Source organism: Macaca fascicularis, chromosome 8 (assembly GCF_037993035.2).
Source record: "Macaca fascicularis isolate 582-1 chromosome 8, T2T-MFA8v1.1".
In the NCBI taxonomy this organism is placed as follows: Eukaryota; Metazoa; Chordata; class Mammalia; order Primates; family Cercopithecidae; genus Macaca; species Macaca fascicularis.
In genome coordinates this window covers 21,443,789-21,463,838 of record NC_088382.1, presented here as the reverse complement: position 1 = coordinate 21,463,838, position 20,050 = coordinate 21,443,789, and the positions used below count along the sequence as shown (strand labels likewise).

Below are 20,050 nucleotides of genomic sequence, written 5' to 3'. Positions count from 1 at the left end.
CTCAGCTTCACCTTGAAAACAGAAGAACTGGAATATACATCCAACACTCTACCTTCCCAGTTACGTCTAGAAGGTTTGGTTTCTACCTTACTTTTCCCAGAGTTCTAACAAGACATGCCACATCCTAGTCTCCAGGGGGCCACCAAAAACAGAGACATGGGTTTAGACAAACCCAAAGAATTCAGAGGCACCTTGAAATCTCTGGCCAAATCAATTGGTGAGATTCTTCTTCACTCATTTAGATTTCATTAGAGAAAAGGTAACATTGCATAATAAGGGCAGAAGTCTTCAACCTGGAAGCAAAATTGTATATTTCTGAATCTCTCTGAACATATTTTTGCTTTTTCCATTATGTACTATATATAATCAAGAACAAAATAACTGAATTGGGTTTCAGGATACTCATTGTGCAATATAATTTACTTGACTCATTTGTATACAACTGTATCATCATACTTGAGCCACATTTTTATCGTTTTTTTGTTTGTTTTGTTTTCGTTTTTGTTTTTTGCCACCACATCCTCCAGTGAGGTGATCTTGGTCAGAATGTGAGAAAATTGTGTCTGCCTAGGAGCACCAGTGGTGACCTGGCATTGCAACAAGATAGCAGCAGAGCTGAACAAGCCCAATTGGTAAGAAAGATGACAGGCTTTCAAATATTGATATATGTCTTTCATTTGTCCTTCCCACTGAGACCAGATCTCATATCCACCTCTTCCGAGGATATCTACACTCACCAGGATCTCCCAGCTATTACACTGCTGCGTAAAATACTGATGCTTCAATGTAATTTATTCTCTTAATGAATATTTATCCATTCGAATGTCTGCTTTTCTCTTAAGATTATTATAGTCATCACAAGTCAAAGAGGGAGAATAGTGTTAAGAACGAATCTGCAGTTTATAGCCCTGATACTGGAATTTACAAACAGAAATTCTGAGTTATGGATAAGTAAAGATTCAGATTTTGAATCACAAGGCACACTCTCAGATCTGGGACATCTGACATTCTATCAATATTTAATCAAGGAAGAAGCAGGCAGATGACAGTAGGACCAGAATTTCAAGTTACAGGAAAATAAAGCAAGATGGAAGGAGAACTTTCAGTAAATGCTGGCCCAGTAACCAAAATATTAATGATGTTATTCATCCATATAACAAATAGTTTTGAAAATGTATATCTGTCAGTGAATTATATAAATATTATTTGCATTTTATCTTTGAGGAATCAGAGCCACAGATTTTAAAAGTAATTCACCCTGTGTCCACAGGATTTCAAATCAGATGTATACAATAAAACTCGTGTTCCCTCTCTTGTGGCAAAGTATGGATGGAAGTAAAAGAATGTAACTAGGAGACAAGAGAGAGGATAAGAGGAAGACTCTACTGAGGAAAACATGCCTAGCCCCATAATATCCTAAGTTGTCTAAAGAAAAACTTTGATTTTCAATATATTAGCCAACAATGTTTTCATATACTTTAGAGATGATGAGTTTTTCCACAATATTCTTTATTCATTTACCAGTAAAAATTTACTACGAATTCAACAATAAATCAATATTAAATGTTTTCTAGCATGAATCACTCTGCTTCCCAAGATAATCACATGCCATCCTTAAAATGCCTTTATTTTTATCAGTTTGAAAATGTGTCCTTATGTTTCTTTAAAAGGTTATTGTTTTTCAATAAATGCTGGTATTTTATGGATGAAACTATTTGATGTCTAGGATTTTCTTCAAAATAATGTGAGGGTAGAGAGGATATGTGATTGTACATTAGTTGATAATTAGTGAGTTGGGTGATACATACACAAGGGTTTATTTTGTTCCTTATTCTAAATAGTGAAGGATCCATTACCAGGTTTGGGCACGAGCTTTCTCCCCAAGGAAATCTTAAATATATTTTTCAGCACTTCTTCAACTTCTTCCTCAATCAGAGTTTTAAACTCGATCAGATCTGTATTGTCTTTATAATTGAATATTCTATAGGTGAGGGTGAAGCCCACCAAACAGTGAACCCCTTCTGGGGTCTGCAAGGAACAAAATGATGTGGTTGTAAATGCAGATGTTGGAGACGTTTGCAGGTATGTATTCATAGACTCAAAATCTTCAATTTTTCGAGGTTCAAGCGTAAAAGAGTACACTTTTTGGTGTGTCGTCTTTGGCAGGAGATCAGAATTAAGAAATTCTGTGTTTGGAATATACTGCTCTCTTCTGATTTGGTCCAGGTACCAGATTCCTTTCTCTTCTGTCAAGCGGAAAATGGAAGGCATCTGAGGCTGATCCTTCCCAGAAATTAATTCCAGAGGCTGCCACATCTGGGAGGAGCTTCCAAACCCAGCATCAGCAATGTAGTTCCTGCCATCAATGGTTACCTGCAGGAGAAGGTGAATCATGCCAGTGCTGTATTTGTTAGCTGCAGGGATGTAAACATACCCTCCTAACATTGTGGTCTGAAAACCGATTGTGGTCAGAGCCCAGTACAGAAGTTGATTGACCTGGAGACACCACCCACCCCGGTTTCTTCTTACAATGTGATCAAAAATAGTCTCTAAGCCCAACTCCATAGCTTCCCCACAATGCATGTTAAGGTTCTCAAAGGGAACAGCTCGGATCTGGTGCTCAAGAATGTCAGTTAATGTTTCCAAGTCCAGCTTGTTCCTAGAGTTCTTATAGCCAATTCTTTCAAAATATGCTTCAATGTCCATGATCCCCTAAGCAAGAAAAACAAAACATAAGAACATATCACTACTTTAGCACTTGGATTTCCTTGAGTGGCTAATTATAGGTATACTGTATTTTAAATACATAAAAACACAATGGTTATAAGTATCTGTCATAATAATTCTTTTGTTAGTATTTTTATTGCATGAATGCCTTTTACATGCATAAGTTCACTTAATAGTCTCAGTACCCTGTAAGGAAAGTGTTATTGTATCTTCTGTCTTTCAAGCATGAGGAGTTGGAAATCCAGATTAAATGAGGAGCCAAATGGTAAACAACTTGTTTGTGGTTTTCTTGGTGATGAGTAAAAAGGAGATTCCAATTGGTATCAATTATAATCAGCTTATAAACAGTTTCTGATATAAGCAGGAGAATTATACAATAGAGGATATGGTATTCATGGTACATGACCCACTTGATTTCCCATTTAGCTGTACCTAACACGAAGCTCCTCACTCAAAAAATTATATTGATTAACTCATTCATTCACTGATTCACGCAAGAAACAGTTTACAGAATACTCTTGATGTGTTTCCTATTGATCTAGTGCTTGCTTGCCCTCAAAAATCTTATATTTTAGTGGGAGTTGAGGTGACACAAATAATAAACTGAATAAATCAATAAAACATGCAGTCTGTTAGATTGTGGTAAGTGCCTGGTGAAAACAAAAAAAGGGGTTAGTGGGTGCACAGGGAGAGCACTGATTTCAAATAAGGTGGTTAAGGAAAGGCTCACTAAGACTTTAAGGATGCTAGAGAATAAGTTCTGTGGATATGTGTGAGGAGGATTGTTCCATGCAGTGGAAGAGAAAGTGCCAGGGTCCTTAGCTGGAACCTGTCTTGAGTGTTCAAGAAACATCCAGGAAGCCAGGGTGAATGGAGTACAGTCAGTGAGAAGGAGACTGAATTGAGATGAGATCTGACAAGTAACAGTGGCCTTGGAGCCAATGGTTACATTTTGGCTTTTATTCTAAACGAGATGAGAAATCAAAGTGAGATAGGATGAGAAAAGGGTTATAAGGGGAACAAGGTTTGCCTAATCAAAGTGATCTGTCTAGCTACTGTGTGGACAACAGGCTGCCCATATTGAGCTCTACGGGCAGTCAGATGAACTTTGTAGGACCAATTCAAACACAACAGCTCTAGGACCAAAGCTTGGCTGATGGATGGCATGTGACCTAAGTAGCTCAATGAAACTCTATTGAGGCATTTTTGCTGAAATCTAAGCACAAATATTCTGCTTCAAGGACAGAAGCTGGGAGGATATCAACCCAAAGTTACTTGAGAGAACCCACTGAAGAACAACACTAACAAAGAATTTACTAGTAACCTGAGCAGGGAAATATGTGACTCTTAGTAACAGCACAGAAGTTTCATGGTTTTGTTGAAGACTTTAAATACACGTTGTAGCTCAGAAGACAGTGCCCCAAGGTAAAAGCTTCAGAAGTCAGTTTTTCTTTGGCCTTCTCCTGGCCTCCTATCTCTCAGTCCCATTATTCCTCAATGCTGGCCGTACACACTAGAATCTCCTTCCCCAAGGCAGAACCTAGAAATCAGAACTCCTTTTTCTCAAAACCAGCCATAAAGCCTAAAAATATTACTCTAATTTGCCCTCTCCCTTTCTGTGTATGAATTAGCCATAAAGAAATTATCCAACCTACCTTGCTGGATCATAGATCATAAGATCCCTATACCCAAAAGGAAGGAGTACATGCTCAGAGAGGTCAAGAGGAATCTAGACAGACAGGCCTTGCTGGGTTTCCCCAGTCTATTAGCGTTAGGTTATGCCTTTTGGTTCAATCATATTTTTATATGTGCCCATATCTTGTTGCATCTAAGCATAAAAAGGACAATTTCCCTTGTGTGTTTGAGTCTTTATTCTGAAGACTCCAGAATACACACTCCAAACAAATCTGCATGCCTTCTCTTCAACTGATCTATCTTTTGTAAGCTGATTTTTCCGTAATCCTTCAGAGGGTTTCTGGCCCTCACTCATAGGAAGAAAAGCCAACAGCACAGAATTAAGTTATAATGGAAGAAAACATTGGTTTTTTGAAGCTTTAAGATGAAACACTTCAGCATCAGGCTATAGCAACAGATTTAGACCTGAAGAAAAAAAAGTTGCCAGAGCCAGCAAAAAGTTGAAAGAGAGAGTTAACATCCCAGCTGTTCTTAAATGAAGAAAAGGCTGAAAGCAGCAGGATACACCAGAAGTTGACTTCTGAGATATCAGTCTGAGAAGTTTCAAAAAGAAAAAAATAGCATTAAACATTAAAATTTCTTGGAATTTAATGAAGAGCAATTCAATACTTTAAGAAACCCTTATAGTTCTAACCAATGTTTTGGTTTTGTATTGTGTTTTTTTGGTCAAAGCTCAGTTTCCAGAAAGACGACTATAAATAATTCAATTTTAATTAAAGCCAACATAACCACAGACAAAATTTCTTTTATGCATTTGATTATACACATGCCACTTACAACATGACTGGACTTTATGTTGTATCCTAAATTTCACTCTTTCTTAAACAGTCATCTTCAGAGAAAAAAATTTACTATATAAAATTATTTTTCATACAAAATAATTCTCTTTTCTTTTTAATCTCTCTTATCACAAATGCATCTTTATATCTATAACTTTCTTTATATCTCTCTCCCCTACTTACTGGTTCCTTTTTACTTTGTTGCATAAATAACCTTTGAATTAGACAAAAATTATTTTCTTTTTAATGAGAATACATTTTTCTATTTGTCTTATATTTTCTTTTTTCATCAAAAACATGTCTTTCACAGACTTTATATACAGAATTATATATTAAGTGGAAGTTTTATTTTTAGTAACCTTAAACCTAGGAAACACGAAATCCTACACTGCATATCAGGTATCAGCACTTTATAGATGAAATCACTCTACAATGTGTAGGCATGTTTCTCCATATCTCTACTTAATTGGAAATGAGCCAAACTATTAATGAGTACCTATTCTTTAATACAAAACAAGTTTAAGATTTTAAATTTTATAAAAGTTAACCAACAAGCATTTATCACTCCCATTTATATTTATTCAGTTTATTCATTGTTAGCAGTTTACCTAGATTACTTTGAGAACTGTGACATTAGACAAAACTAGTCACATTTAAAGTTATTTCCTTGCTAACCATTTTATAGCCTGTGAATATCAGGTGTTCACCCAAGTATAAACCTTAATGTTAAACATATTTGTTTTTCCAGATAGCTCAGGATTTAGTTGTTTTTATGAAACCCATAATATTAAGCTAGTCTTATCTATTAAAAAAATTACAAGCTGGGTGCAGTGGCTCATGCCTGTCATCTCAGCACTTTGGGAGGCCGAGGTGGGCAGATCATGAGGTCAGGAGTTGGAGACCAGCCTGACCAACGTGGTGAAACCCCGTCTCTACTAAAAATACAAAAATTAGCCGGGTGTGGTGGTGCGCAGCTGTAATCCCAGCTACTCAGGAGGCTGAGGCAGGAGAATCGCTTAAACCCTGGAGGCAGAGGTTGCAGTGAGCCAAGATTACACCACTGCACTCCAGCCTGGGTGACAGAGCGAGATGCCATCACAAAAAAAAAAAAAAAAAAAAAAAAAGGTTTTTAGATTTTAAAGATTGTTTTAAGTTAAATATACGGAGAAAACTAAATATTTATGAAAACTTGATCTTGTAAAAGGAATTCTATATGTAAGCCAGCTGGCTAAAATTTGAAAGGAATTATTTAATTTTTGTATAAATTAAACCTTAAAATAAAAAGCACACTAATGCAGGGCCAGAATCTAGGCCCTTATGTCAAAATATCAGGGTTTTGTTAGAGTACTAATATGCTCTTTTATAGAAAACTATAAAATCTCGTAAAAGATTTATAAAAATCTTACCTTGTGTTACAACTAATTAAAATTAAATAGATTTGTTTGTAAGATTTTATTAATGTTAACTTTAGCATTAATAATAAGTTATGCAATGGTAAAATTTAGATTTCTCTTGAATACCATTTTCTTTTAATATTGAGAGATAGTGAAAGATTTTTGCTTACCTTTTGAGAAAACAAAAAAAAAAAAAAAGGAAGAGGGGTTGAGGAAGAGAGACAAATTTAGTTGGCCTCATGCTGTCTTTATTAGGTCTTATTGTTTGTGAAAGTGAGTCTTCTCTCTCAAAGAGTGTAGGTTTTTACTTTTTGAAGTCTTTGAGTTATCACTTTGCTTAAATGAATGACTTATTTTACAATGACCTGTTTGGTGATTGTAATTTGTTTTTCCACCACTATATCTGTCTCTATCTAAATAACTCTAATCAAAATCTCTCCAAAGCGATTACCTTGGCTTTTAATATGTGAAACTTGTTTTAAGTTTCAAAGTGGGGACTGAAGAAAATCAAACTTTCTAAAATCCAATTCTAAATTCAGTCTTGTTGACCTCATTATCTTTTTCAATAGTAAGTCCCCTGCAGCCAAAAACAGACACATTCAGTATATTTGGCATGTTAAAATCATATAGGAAACATTGTCAAATATGAAATGGTGTTCAACTTTATTACAGCTACATTTATATTAAACCTATTACTAGTATGTTTTTCAAAATCGTGGGATATTCCTATCATTCTGATGTCTTCATATATGTTATTAGTGTTTATAATTATTATGTTAAATTGTTATATGCCACAGAAATAATCAAATTTCCTTCTCAAGTGTGTCCTTGATCATGGCTGTCCTAAGACTTCTGTCATTCACAGTTGTTCTCCTTTGATCCTTTTAAAAAGGTGGTTTGCAATTAGCTTAGGACTCTAAGGGGTGCTCTTGAATGAAGCTTTATGATAACTTTGGAGACTGTGCCACTGGTATAGAGAAAAAAAAACTCCCAGGACTCTGATGGAGACTAATATGTTCCTGAGGATTTCTGACCCAATATCTAACAGAATAGGAGTTAACTGCATGGACAGAACTAATAGAAGACTGAAATAACCTTTTCATGGGTTTTGTTGAAACACTGCTACTTTTGTTTGTTTTTCAGAGTCAAGAAAATTTTTTTCTTTTTAGATATTTACAGCTTTTAATATTTGTGTAAAGTATACTCTTGTGAGCAAAATTTGAAGCATATTTCCTTTTATCTGCCTGATTTCTCTGAAATTTGGAAACTCAGTGATTATTGCTAATTTATGGGAATATAATTATTTGCAAAAATTCAATTAGAATCTGTTTTCTTTTTTAACAGGACACAAGTGGAGACAAAAGTCAAGGATTTGACTGGAATGGCATATTTTTAAGAAATTGACAGTGACTTTATAAAGCTGATAATAGGCCTGTGGATAAAACTGGCCTCACACCTTGTCTATGCAGTTCCATTACAGGGTCCTTCACAGGTTTCTGGCCTGTAATGGGTAAAAGAAGGTCACATTCCGACAGGCCTAGGAACCCCAAGTTATTTTGGAACCTTGAGAGAGAATTCACTCAATTCGTACAGGTATCTCGTAGAAACAGATAAATCCTTAGTTGGGCTCAGGATGCTTTTAAGAGGTCTAACCTGATATTCTTTACAAAAAAGAATGTTCCAGCAAAACCATTTTTTAAAAAGGAACCTATACAGTGCATATCTATTCTTGCTGCACTTGATGCAAATAATCAGACCAAGTATAGTAACAAAACCTATTTTGCAAATAAATCAGTTCTACTATGTCTTTCATAAAATTGAAGAACTGGAAGCAGAAAAATTATACTTCAAAAACTGTAGTATATCTTATTATCTTATTATCTTCTGGCCTTGTCCATTGTTTTTTCAGTTTTTATTATTTTTTACAATTTAGACCAAATCCTGAATTTTTTCCTGGCTATAAGTCTCCAAAGTAACATTTTCAATGTTTTCTCCCATTTTTCTTACTTGAATTCACTAGAAATTAAAACTGGGGTTTTCTTAAAGTCTTGCAAAGTGAAGGTATCTGGAGAAAATAACAGTAACTTATAAACAACCTTCATGTACACCTGCTGATGCGAGGTCTTCTCAGAAAGTTCACTTGAACACCTGGTTTGAACTTCCAGAAAAATCTGGAAGATTGCCACTGTAATATGAAGATGCCTCAGAGATTGTAGAAAAGCTAGTCTATAGATAGACTACTCCAGATATTAACCTTTATTATTTTTTTCTGTTTCTATAGAGATGCCTCCTACTAGAAATCTGATTGCCTACATTATGTCTAGAGGCCTAAACCATTTGCAGTGCCACCTCCTGGAATGGGACATAGCTATTTAACTGAAATGATCTCGCCTCAAAACCAAGAGACTGCCTAAAGAAGATATGGAATGATATATTTAAATTTGCTCATTTATATTTATCCTGAATTTGTTTTTCCACTGCTGTGACTGTCTCTATCTAAATACTTCTAACCCAAATCTCTCCAAAGCTATTACCTTGGCTTTTAGTATGTGAAACTTGTTTTAAATTTCAAAGTGGAGACTGAAGAAAATCAAAATATTTTACCCTCGAATATATTTCTTTGACATATTTAAAAATGGTTGCCACTGGCCAACAAGCAGAAGTAGCATTGCAAAACTGTCTTAACTGAGGAAAATTTGCGTCTGTGGACAATGTCCATTAATGCAGCCATGCCCCCTCTCCTTTCTAAGCCTTTCCCAGGATCCAGAGAGATTGAGAGTCTGACACCTTTAAAGATCTGGATAGAAACATTTACCATCTATTGTTTATGAGAAAAGGTTCGTCTACATAACAAGGGCACCTTTGCTAGCCAAGTTTCTTCCTTCCTCTCTTTCTTAACCTGTGTTGCCAGTAAAACTAATTTACCTGTTTGTGGCCATGCTTTGAGTCTCCACTCTTTACTGTGGCCTCACAATAGTACATGAATTTCTGTAACTTATTGGAAAGTTGGGTCTTCATTCTCATGTTTCCCGAGTGTGGTGGTTAATATTGAGTGTCAACTTGATTGGACTGAAGGATGCAAAGTATTGTTCCTGGGTGTCTGTGAGGGTGTTGCCAAAGGAAATTAACATTTGAGTCAGTGGACTGGGAAAAGGAGACCCACCCTTATTCTGGGTGGGCACAATCTAATCAGCTGCCAGCACAGCCAGAATGAAAGCAGGCAGAAGAATGTGGAAAGATTAGACTGGCTTAGTCTTCCAGCCTACATCTTTCTCCTGTGCTGGATGCTTCCTGCCCTTGAACATCAAACTCCAAGTTCTTCAGCTTTTTGACTCTTGGACCTTGGACAACAGACTGAAGGCTTCACTGTTGGCTTCCCTACTTTTGAGGTTTTGGGACTCGGACTGGCTTCCTTGCTCCTCAGCTTGCAGATGGCTTACTGTGGGACTTCACCTTGTGATCATGTGACTCACTACTCCTTAATAAACTCCTCTTTATATATACATCAATCCTATTAGTTCTGGCCCTCTAAAGGGCCCTAGCTAATAGACCATGTATATACATTAAATAAATTTGTATTCCCTTTCCCTTATTAATCAATCTGTCCCATGTGAGTGATTTTTAGTGAAGCTTTAGGGGGCCAACAGCCTATGGCCCCCACATAAGGTATACATTGGCTCTGCCTGAAAATCTGATACATCTTGAAGTAGGAGAGTTTATAGGACAAAGGTGGATTCAAAGATTTTCTGATTGGCAATTGGTTGAAAGAGTTAAGCTTTGTCTGAAGACTTGCAATCAGTATGTGGCAGGACAGGCCATAGACAAAACCCCTCAGATGCAGAGTTAAAGAAGGAAGGGCTTTATTCAGTTGGGAGCTTTGGCAAGACTCCCGTCTCCAACAACTGAGCTCCCTGAGTGAGCAATTCCTGTCCCTTTTAAGGGCTCACAACTCTAAGGAGGTCCGTGTGAGAGGGTCATGATCGATTGAGCAAGCAGGGGGTAAGTGACGGGGGGCTGCATGCACCAGTAATTAGAATGGAACAAAACAGGGCAGGAATTTTCACAGTGCTTTTCTATAATCTGTAATCTATAGATAACATAACCAATTAGGTCAGGGATCAATCTTTAGCAGGTCCAGGGTATGGCACCAGGCTGTCTGCTTGTGGATTTCATTTCTGCCTTTTAGTTTTTACTTCTTTCTTTGGAGGCAGAAATTGGGCAAAAGACAATATGAGGGGTAGTCTCCTCCCTGAAGTATAATGAAATGCTTGAGTTAAAGGGGGTTGTGGGAACCATGGTTCATGCCATATAGACGAAACCTCCAGCCAGCAGCCTTAGAGAAAACAGATGGTAAATATCTCTTTTCAAATTTTTAAGGTGGCAGACTCTCATTTAATCTCTCCTCAATCAGAGCAGAGCCAGAAACAGGCAAATTTCCCCCACAAAAGATGATTTTGCAAGATCATTTCAATATATGTCAAAGAAATATAATTTGAGGATTAAATATATTGATTTCCTTCAAAGTCTGCTATTGTCATGTGATGCCAAACCAGAGTCATATTGGAATTTGGTATCTTACTCCCACAAAGAGTCCATTTTGCCAGTCTTATGATCACTATTTCAATGTTAATGCTGGTCAGTTGTGCCTGAACTTCGAAAGGGAGTGTGTATAATGAGGTGTGTCTGACCTCCCTTTCCATTATGGCCTGGAATTTAGTTTTCCAAGTTTCTCTGGGGTCGCCTAGGACAAGAGGGGATCCATTCAGTCAGTAGGAGGACTTGATTTTATTTTTGATTTATACCCCAATTTCAAAGTACACTGCAAATTACTTTCAAAGTTCTACTTACTTTGGCCAGCAACCAGGAACTAGGCTGAATGCAATCCTCTTGCTTCCAAGGTCTGTAATAAAGTGATCTCCCTTCCAAAGTCTGCAAGGGAAGTGATCTCACTGGAATTCCGTATCACCTTGACCCCAGAGTCTAGTTAGGATCACCTCAGGGATCTCTGGGAAATGTAGTTGCAGGGCCTCAGATTGCCTCTGTGAATCTCTTATGCAAATCTTTTCATTAAAAATGGTGTGGATAATTATATTATCTGATGACACCCATGCCACAGGCTAGGAGAGCTCTGCCCTTGTATTTCACCTAGTTCTTGCTCTCTGGAAGTCTGATGCCAGACTTCCCATGTGTGATATGGAAGGTGAGAGCTTGAAACAGGTCAAGGGGAAAAGCAGAACCAGTAACTTAGAAGAGGCAGAAGAGGAAGATGAAAGGTTTTAGTCACACTCTCAGATTATGGCACTCTTTCTTCATCAATTCCTATAAGGCCTCTCGTTTTCTTCTGCCCTTTTCATATCTCATCCTCACTCTCATCCACTTCTTTACCCAAAGGTACCACACAATGTGTCTGAAATAACTCGATGCATGTGGCATAAGTGTCACATGTATCATATGGCTTTGTTGCTGCTTTTTAATTTACATTAATACGAATGTAAATTTTTATTTACATTAATATAAAATATTAACATTGTATATAATGTTTTTTGACACATAACAGTTGTATATATTTATTTGGTAGAGTGTGATGTTCTGATTCATGCATACATTGTGTAAAGATCAAATCCTGGTAATTAGCATATCTGTCACCTCAAACATTTATCATCGCTTTGTCATGAGAACATTCAAAATCCTTCCTTTTTTTCTAGCTTCCATACACTTTTCTCTCCAGTCTCCAGTAACAACTCTTAACTTTCTACTACTCTAACTATTTTACTCTTAACTTCTATGAGATCAGTTATTTTAGATTCCACATATGAGTGAGATCTGTAGTTTTCATGAGGTAATTGTTGCCTTCAGCACCTACTGTTCCACTACATACCTCTGGTGTCCTGCCACATGAACTTGGGACTCTCTGTGGGAAGGCTTTCTTTTGGCCTGTGCTTGGGCAGATGAACTGCAAATTAATGCACCTGGGACCACCACTCAGCCTAGAAGACAGGAATTGGAGAGTTAATATCCTTGTTTTCTACATGCTAAGGTGTTCTACATGCTGCCTCCTGGTGTTGTCTACTGGGATTATGCTCCCTTTCTTCACAGGCAACTTGCCAACAATGCACCTTTTTATTGTTTCTCAACGTGTACTGGGTTCACTGTTTCACTCCCGCACTGGTGATTCCTTAAATCATCTTCTAAATCAAAATAAGCCACTGGAATACAAATCTTTGTCTTGGGGCCTGGTTTTTAGAGAAACCCAGCCTAAGTCTTTTTAACTTACCAGTTCCACTTGTGAAGGACATTTGATTTCCTCCTCCTCCTGGTTATTATCAACACTGATGTGATGAATACCTTTCTAGACATCCCCTGTAGATTAGCAGAGCATCACTGGGATATACGTATTAGGAAAGGGATCTGTGGAGGGACAGATCATAGATGTACTGTATTTTTCTTTTGGCACTGCCAGATTTCTTTCCTTTTGTGTAGAAGAATTCCTACTTTCCTCATATCCTGATTGACACTTGGTGTTAGTCACCTTCAAACGTTTGACAGTTTTATGTATCTAAGATGATAGCTCAGGGTTCTTTTCATTTTCACTTCTCTGATTCCCAGTGAACAGGGGTGAATAGGTTCTTCACATACCTATTGACCCTTCACATTTCCATTTGTGAGTTAAATGGCAAGGTTTTAAGAAAGAACTCCTTCTGCCAAATTAGTCAGGACACACAGGCGAAGAGAGATGGATTAAAATTCAGATCTTGCTGGAAAACCTTTGGCCAAGATGGGGATGAGACAGGGGCAGAAGAAGTAATTCCAGCATGTAGGATTGTGATCTGGACCATTTTTGATGCAGTATGGGAGAGGAATTTTCAATGGATTATGGTCATTTTTCTCCTTGATTGTTGGAAACTTGATGCCTGGAATTAAAATGTTACCATCCAGATTGGCACATGTATAATTCTGAGATTGCCTCTAATTATTGTCATTGTGACTGAAATTCTTCAGGATGTCCAGCAAGAATCCTCATGGGAAACTATGAGATGAGGAGACTTGTGACTAAGGGAGAGTTAGACCAGAGTCAAGAATCCTGGTGTCCAAGGGCAGAAACACCTGAAGCTGGGGGTTTGAGATGTCAGAGAGCTTGACAATACCCTACAGCCTCCCACACGGTGCTCATCAAGACTCAAGCCAAAATTTTACTTCATCAAAGTTTTGCATGTGGAAGAGGAGGAGAATTGGGGAATACCTGAGCTGTCACTGAGCACTTCCTCACCATACAAGCGAGAGATACAGAGATGGGCTGGATAACAACAGTGATACCATAAAGAAAAGCTCCTTCTTCACTGTGACTTATACAAGTAGAAAGCATGTTGTTTGTGTCTTCAAAGAAAAGCATTAGAGTTAGTTATGTCTAGTTAAGATTCTAACAAGTGCTAACTCACTTCTGTGTCAAGATTCTAAAGTTTGATAATTGACTCTGTTTCCTTGCTAATAACAGCAACAAAACTTACACTTTTGCAGAGAAAGAAATAAATGTTCTTCCTTTCCTGATCTTCTCTGAAGAAGGGCTCTATATCCAAGCTAATTTTGTTTTGTTTTGTTTTATGCTTATTATCTATTTTAACATTTAGCATAACTTCTGGTTTTCACTTTAACAAGTAAAGTTTGGGATTATCCCTCCCATCTTCTCATCAATGAGAAAACTAAACAAACTGAAAATAAATCTTCTGAGATCCATGATAGAATTGAAGTCACAGAGCAAAGTGCTGTCCTGAAAACAGACAGATAAAGACAGATAATCGCAATTTATTCTCAATTCTAGGAACTAAAGCCCAGGTTTAGAAGACCACAGATGAAGCCAGTATTTTTAGGAACATGTAATAATTCATGAATTGTTGAGGCTCAGTGCAGACAAGCTTGAGAGTTTCAAGTTCTTGGGTGCTCAGTCTCATGGGGTCTTTACACTTTTGTGTTTTTCCTCCAGGATCCCCACCAAGTTCTCACTGCGAATGCTGGAGAATAGTCTCTTCATGCTCCTAGCAGAAGGCGGAGAAAAATAACCATTGTGATGTAAGTCCAGAACATTCTGGTCCTCCCTCCCTCAAGGGAAATTACAAGGGCTTAACTGAAGTGAGGTAAGAGAAACATTCAGCCCAACCCCTCTAGCATTCCTGTTTCACCTAAGTGGAGGGGACGGGGGAATGGATGCTGAGAAGCACTTTCGAAGGTCATATCCCAGGGCAAAGGCTCACTAGAAGATAGCGATTTCATCAAAGGACTATGGAATGTTTCTCTTTCCCCCATACATTAAAACCACTTCGACTGCAGGAGAAAATACAGAAGGCCTGGGGCCAGAACAATGCTAAGGAGCTGAGGCCAAGCGCTTTGGAGAAAAGGCGACGAGAGAAGGAGCGGTACCGTTAGAAGAAGCGAAGGAACTGCGGCAAAAGGGAATGCAGAAAAGGCCAAGGTCGAGAGGGCGAGGGCCAGGGCGGCGACCAAGCCCACTCCCGAGGTGGCCTGCAAGAAGCCGCAAGAGCCGTCGGGGCTGGTAGTCCACAAGGTGGGAGTGAGTGACCATGAGTCGGCCAGCAAGCCGCAAAGAGGAGGAAGAGGCAGGAGGTGAAGGGGAGCGTTGCGGAGCCGAAAGGGAGGAAGCCCGGACGCTGCTGAAGCCCGGGGGCGAGACCAGCGGAAGGCGCGAGAGCTGGAGGCCAACGTGAAGCGGAAGCGGAGAGACCTGCCGAACCAGGCGCGGAGAGACCTGCCGAACCAGGCAGACGGCGCAACAATCCGGAACCCCCAGCGCCTCCCATAGAAGCCTGAGGCGCAAGGAGAAGTGCTGGAGCGGTGGCGGCGGCGCATGCGGGGGCAGCGCTGGGCGGACAAGGTGAAGAAGCGGCGGCGCCAGAACCTGCGCAGGAAGAAGGCGGCCAGCGTCCCGCGCTCCCTGCACGGGGCCCGCAAGGAGCGTGCGATCCCGTCTAGGACCCGAAGAGCGCCGGCCTCGTGGGGGCGCCTGAGGACTCCTCCCTTCCCCCCACCTCAGGCCCAGCGTGTCCCTGGCCTGGGCCTTTCCCACCTGGGGCTGCCGTCTCTGTCCTGGGAGTCTCGAGGCGCCCCTCCGAGTCCTTGTGTGATGCCGGCTCCTCCCGCAACCTCTGTGGAACTCGGCTTCTCCATGTGAAAGGGACACAGTCTTGTTCATCTGAGTTGCGAGGCCTCAGATCAGGCACGCAGAAAAGAATGTTTCAGCGTCGTCCTTGAACACGGCGCAGATCCTTCAGACCCCAGGGAAAGAGTGAACCAGATCCAGCCCTCTAGTCTTCTCGGTGAGGCCTGAGAGCTTCCCAGAGGTTTGCAGACTCAGGGAAGAGGAACGTTGGTAGGGGTGGGTGGGAGGAGTTTGTGGTGAGAAAGTCACAGGCCTTCTTCCCCTGCCCGTGTTCACAGGGGCCACAGGACAGGAAGAGAATGTCTTTTGCCGATTATCCGCATTAGTCCAAAACTCACTGGAAGGGAGGACAATCCCTGGGGTGCATGGGCACCTGGCATTCGGGAGAACCTGGAGCCCATCCAGGCACCGTGTGTCCGGGACAGAACACCATGGCCTTCTCTACTCTCTTGGCTTCTGCCTGTTTGAGTCTCTTTCTTTTCTCTTTCTTAGTAGCCCGGGGAAGCATTTTACAGCTCAGAATTCAAAGGGTGGAAGGGAGCTGTACCTTTCCAGATCATGGATGTGAGTTGGGCCACATGGCCACCTCTGAACCAGTTGCTGGCTCCAATTGTGGGGCGGTGACTGACATGCCTCGCTACCCTCCTGGAGTCAGGGAGGAAAAGTTTCCTGGCAGAGGGTGGAGCTGGGTGGGGGTAGAGGGAGCTTTGCTGTTACCTAATGAGAGGGGTAGGGGTGAAGACAGACAGCAGATGTCAGATGGCTTCTGTCCCAGGTGAGTGCTTTGCTGCAGAAGTGGTCCAGTGTGGCTGGTGTTTTCTAAGTGTCTTGGAGTGAGGAAATCACACTTACTGAGCAGTTGTTCAGACATGAGGCCCCTCACTCCCTAAATATTTAATAAAATGGATAATTTTCCCATGGTACACAATTTAAAACAGACTTCGAATTGATAATGTAGCATGCTAGATGTTCTCAGAAGCCTCTCTGGTGTGGCTGAACTGAAAATGCTTGATAGATTTTTTTTAACGAATGACTGGGTTGGTGGGAAGTGAAGAGATGACTGAGCTGAGATTTTCCCAGCTTGGTGAAAGAGAACAGTCTTGAGATTTGGGAAACCTGTGGCAGCCATGGAGATGCACCTCTTGATCTTTTTTGAGAAATAACTGGCCGTTCAGCTGCAAGGAGTGTAGACTGTTGACAGTCCAGACCATTGCCTTCTGCATCTGCCTCAGCCATTGAACTAAGGACATGCACTGCGTAGGTGGCCTCCAGCCAGTGACTAAGCCCTCCTTTAATAGGCAGACTGCTCCAGGGTTCCCTGTGAGTTATTTGAGATTGTCCATTCTGCATCATGTTGTGAGGCTCTCCTGGTACCATTCTGCTTCCGGCCCTTGTCTTTCACAGGTGTTAGCCCTTGATAGCCCTTTTACACTCCTCACTTAGTCTCTGAATCTGTTTGCTGGAGGAATGAAAGTGACACAGCTTCCAACAACTTCCAAGTAAGTTCTTGGAAACAACACACACCCTGGGGTATCTACACGTCACTGTAGAACATAAAAACAGGATTCAACAATCTTACAGTCCTTAGCCAGAGAAGAAAAACAGGTGCCCTGAGAAGGAAGACAGATTGACAGCTGATTTCTCAACAGCAACAATGAAAGCTGGAAAAACGAAAACTGCTGAGGAAAGGAGAAATCTAGAATTCACTACCCCTGTAAATATTTTTCACTTTGAGTGCCAATTGTTAATTATTTTTGCTTGCTGAAAAAAATCCCTTCATGTCATCCTATCTCTTAAGAAAATGAAACTTAAGAAGGAAGATGATTTTACGAAGAAATGGTAAGCACAGACAAGGGGGATGTTTTGAATCTAAACATGCCGATTGCATGAAACTGGTCTTCATTTTGGTAGGCAGCAGCCATCAATGGCTATTTAAATTAAATAAACTTGGTCGGGCACAGTGGCTCATGCCAGTAATCTCAACACTTTGGGAGACCAAGGCAGGGAGACCAACTTGAAGTTGGGAATTTGAGACCAGCCTGGCAAACGTGGTGAAACTCGTCTCCACTAAAAATGCAAAGTTCCGCCGGGTGTGGTGCCGGCTGCCTGTAATCACAGCTACTTAGGGAGCCGAGGCAGGAGAATCACAAACCTGGGAGGCAGAGGTTGCAGTGAGCCAAGATCATACCACTGCACTCCAGCCAGAGCAAGAGAGCAAAACTCCATCTCAAATAAATTATCAATTAATAAATTGAATTAATTAAATTGAATATTCAGTTCCTGGGTTGTATTAGCCACATTTTAAGTGCCCAGTGACCCTAGTGATTAACACACTGGATAGCACAGATACAGAACATTTATATATCAAAGAAGGTTATTGGTCAATGCTGGTGTAAAACAACATTTTGTAATTTGTAGGATTACAAATCAAGGTATATCTAGAATATTGGACAATATGATACGTAAGTTATAGAAGTGGCTGGAATTGAATTATTCTCAGGTTTTCATATGTAAGGAGTAAAAATTAGAATTAAATATGCATATTCTAAGATAACCACCAAAAGAGAGAAATGGTATAAACTAAAAGGGAAACACATGGAATGAGGTGGAAACATTTCAATCCAGCAGGAGGGCAGAGAGAAAGAATAAAACCTAGGAACTAAGGTGAATGGAAGATACAAACTATGATGGAAGAATTAAATCCAAATCTATAGGCAATCAACACGAACGCAAATTGATTAAACCCAGATGAATCTTGGTGGCATGTGAATAATAATAAACCTGTACATAAAAGTGTTTTGACTCTTCAAAGAGACAAGGATTGTAATGCCCCCCCCCCAAAAATTATAAAACCGAATCGCCCTGAGGTTATAAAATCTTTCTACAGCTTCCAAATAAGTCATAAACTCCAATATCACTGCTTTCAGCTGGATGATTAGATACATTTGAGAGATTCCCTCAGTTAAAAGGAGGTCTTGCTGTTTTCTGGTTAGTGCTGCGTGAGACGCCATGAGAGCAAAGTCTCTGGCGACACTCTGTACCAGGCAGTGCAGAAAGTCCTGAACAGGAAGCAGCACAAGTGCCGGAAGTTTTTGGAGACAGTAGAGTTGCAGATCAGGTTGAAGAACTGTGACCCCTAGAAGGACAAATGCTTCTCAGGCTTAAGTCCACTCCCGACCCCAAGTTCTCCCTGTGTTCCCTGGGGGACCGACAGCACTGTGATGAGGCCAGGGCCATAGGTATCCCCGACATGAACATCGAGATGATGATGATGAAAAAACTCAATGAGAATAAACTGGTCAAAAAGCTGGCCAAGAAGTATGATGCATTTTTGGCTTCAGAGTCTCTGATCAAGCAGATCCCACGAATCCTCGGCTCAGGTCTAAATAAAGCAGGAAAGTTCCCTTCTCTGCTCACATACAACAAACCCATGGTGGCCAAAGGGGATGAGGCCACGCCCACAATCAAGTTCCATATGAAGAAAGTGTTATGTCTGGCTGTGGCTGTTGACCATGTGAAGATGACAGACGATGAGTTTGTGTAAAACATTCACCTGGCTGTCAACTTCCTGGTGTCATTGCTCAAGAAAAACTGGAAGAATGTCTGGGCCTTATATATCAAAAGCACTGTGGGCAAGCGCCAGCACCTATATTAAGGCACATTGGAATGAACTCTAATGCTACCAGGAAAAAAAAAAAAAAAGATCTTTATCAAATCCCGTCAACTAATCTTTGCGCTGTTAAATTGCAAGGCTTTGATCCCTGGGTACACCTGTCTCATCTAAAAGGGGGCACTTGACTTCTATTGAATCTTAAATATCAACCCTGGTATCTGGCACTAAATTCAAGTTAACCAAAGCCTCATCTTCAGACCTGGGAGAAGATGACCGTCAAAATAAACTGCTTTCATATGACACTGGGCCAGTTAAATCGTAACTATTGATTTAGCAATTTTTCCTTCATCTGAATTAATATACTTTGTTTTATGCCTTAATGCTAGATAATTTTGAATTGTCCAGATACCTATGAGTGTCCTTTTCCTTTCATTGTCAGAGCTAGGCAGCACTTATGTCCTTTTTGTTTAAAACATTGCTAATTCTATGCATGGCTTACAAAATTGGGTAAAACAACAAAAATTACCTTTCTCCTCTCTACCTGATGTATCTGAAACTTAAAAACCATTCAGAATCCACTGAGCCTGATATATGTTCATTGCTAATGCTCCACTGCTAAAACTGTGTAAGCACCTTCCCTCTAGGCCCAGCCACTATCACAGAAGAGATGGGA

General features: G+C 40.1%; 1 protein-coding gene and 1 pseudogene across 1 annotated transcript; one reads left to right on the top strand and one right to left on the bottom strand.

The window, feature by feature from the left end:
- Positions 1-1,492: 1,492 nt before the first annotated feature.
- LOC102121561 (arylamine N-acetyltransferase 2) lies at positions 1,493-11,507 on the bottom strand. The gene is made up of 2 exons (XM_005562701.5): positions 11,444-11,507; positions 1,493-2,712 (listed from the first exon to the last, which is right to left on the bottom strand). Exon 2 carries the CDS (start codon positions 2,704-2,706, stop codon positions 1,834-1,836), a length of 873 nt encoding a protein of 290 aa, XP_005562758.3. The 5' UTR covers positions 2,707-2,712; positions 11,444-11,507; the 3' UTR covers positions 1,493-1,833.
- Positions 11,508-16,342: 4,835 nt separating this feature from the next.
- On the top strand, positions 16,343-19,679 carry LOC102136546 (large ribosomal subunit protein uL1 pseudogene; annotated as a pseudogene).
- The last annotated feature ends 371 nt before the right edge of the window (positions 19,680-20,050 follow it).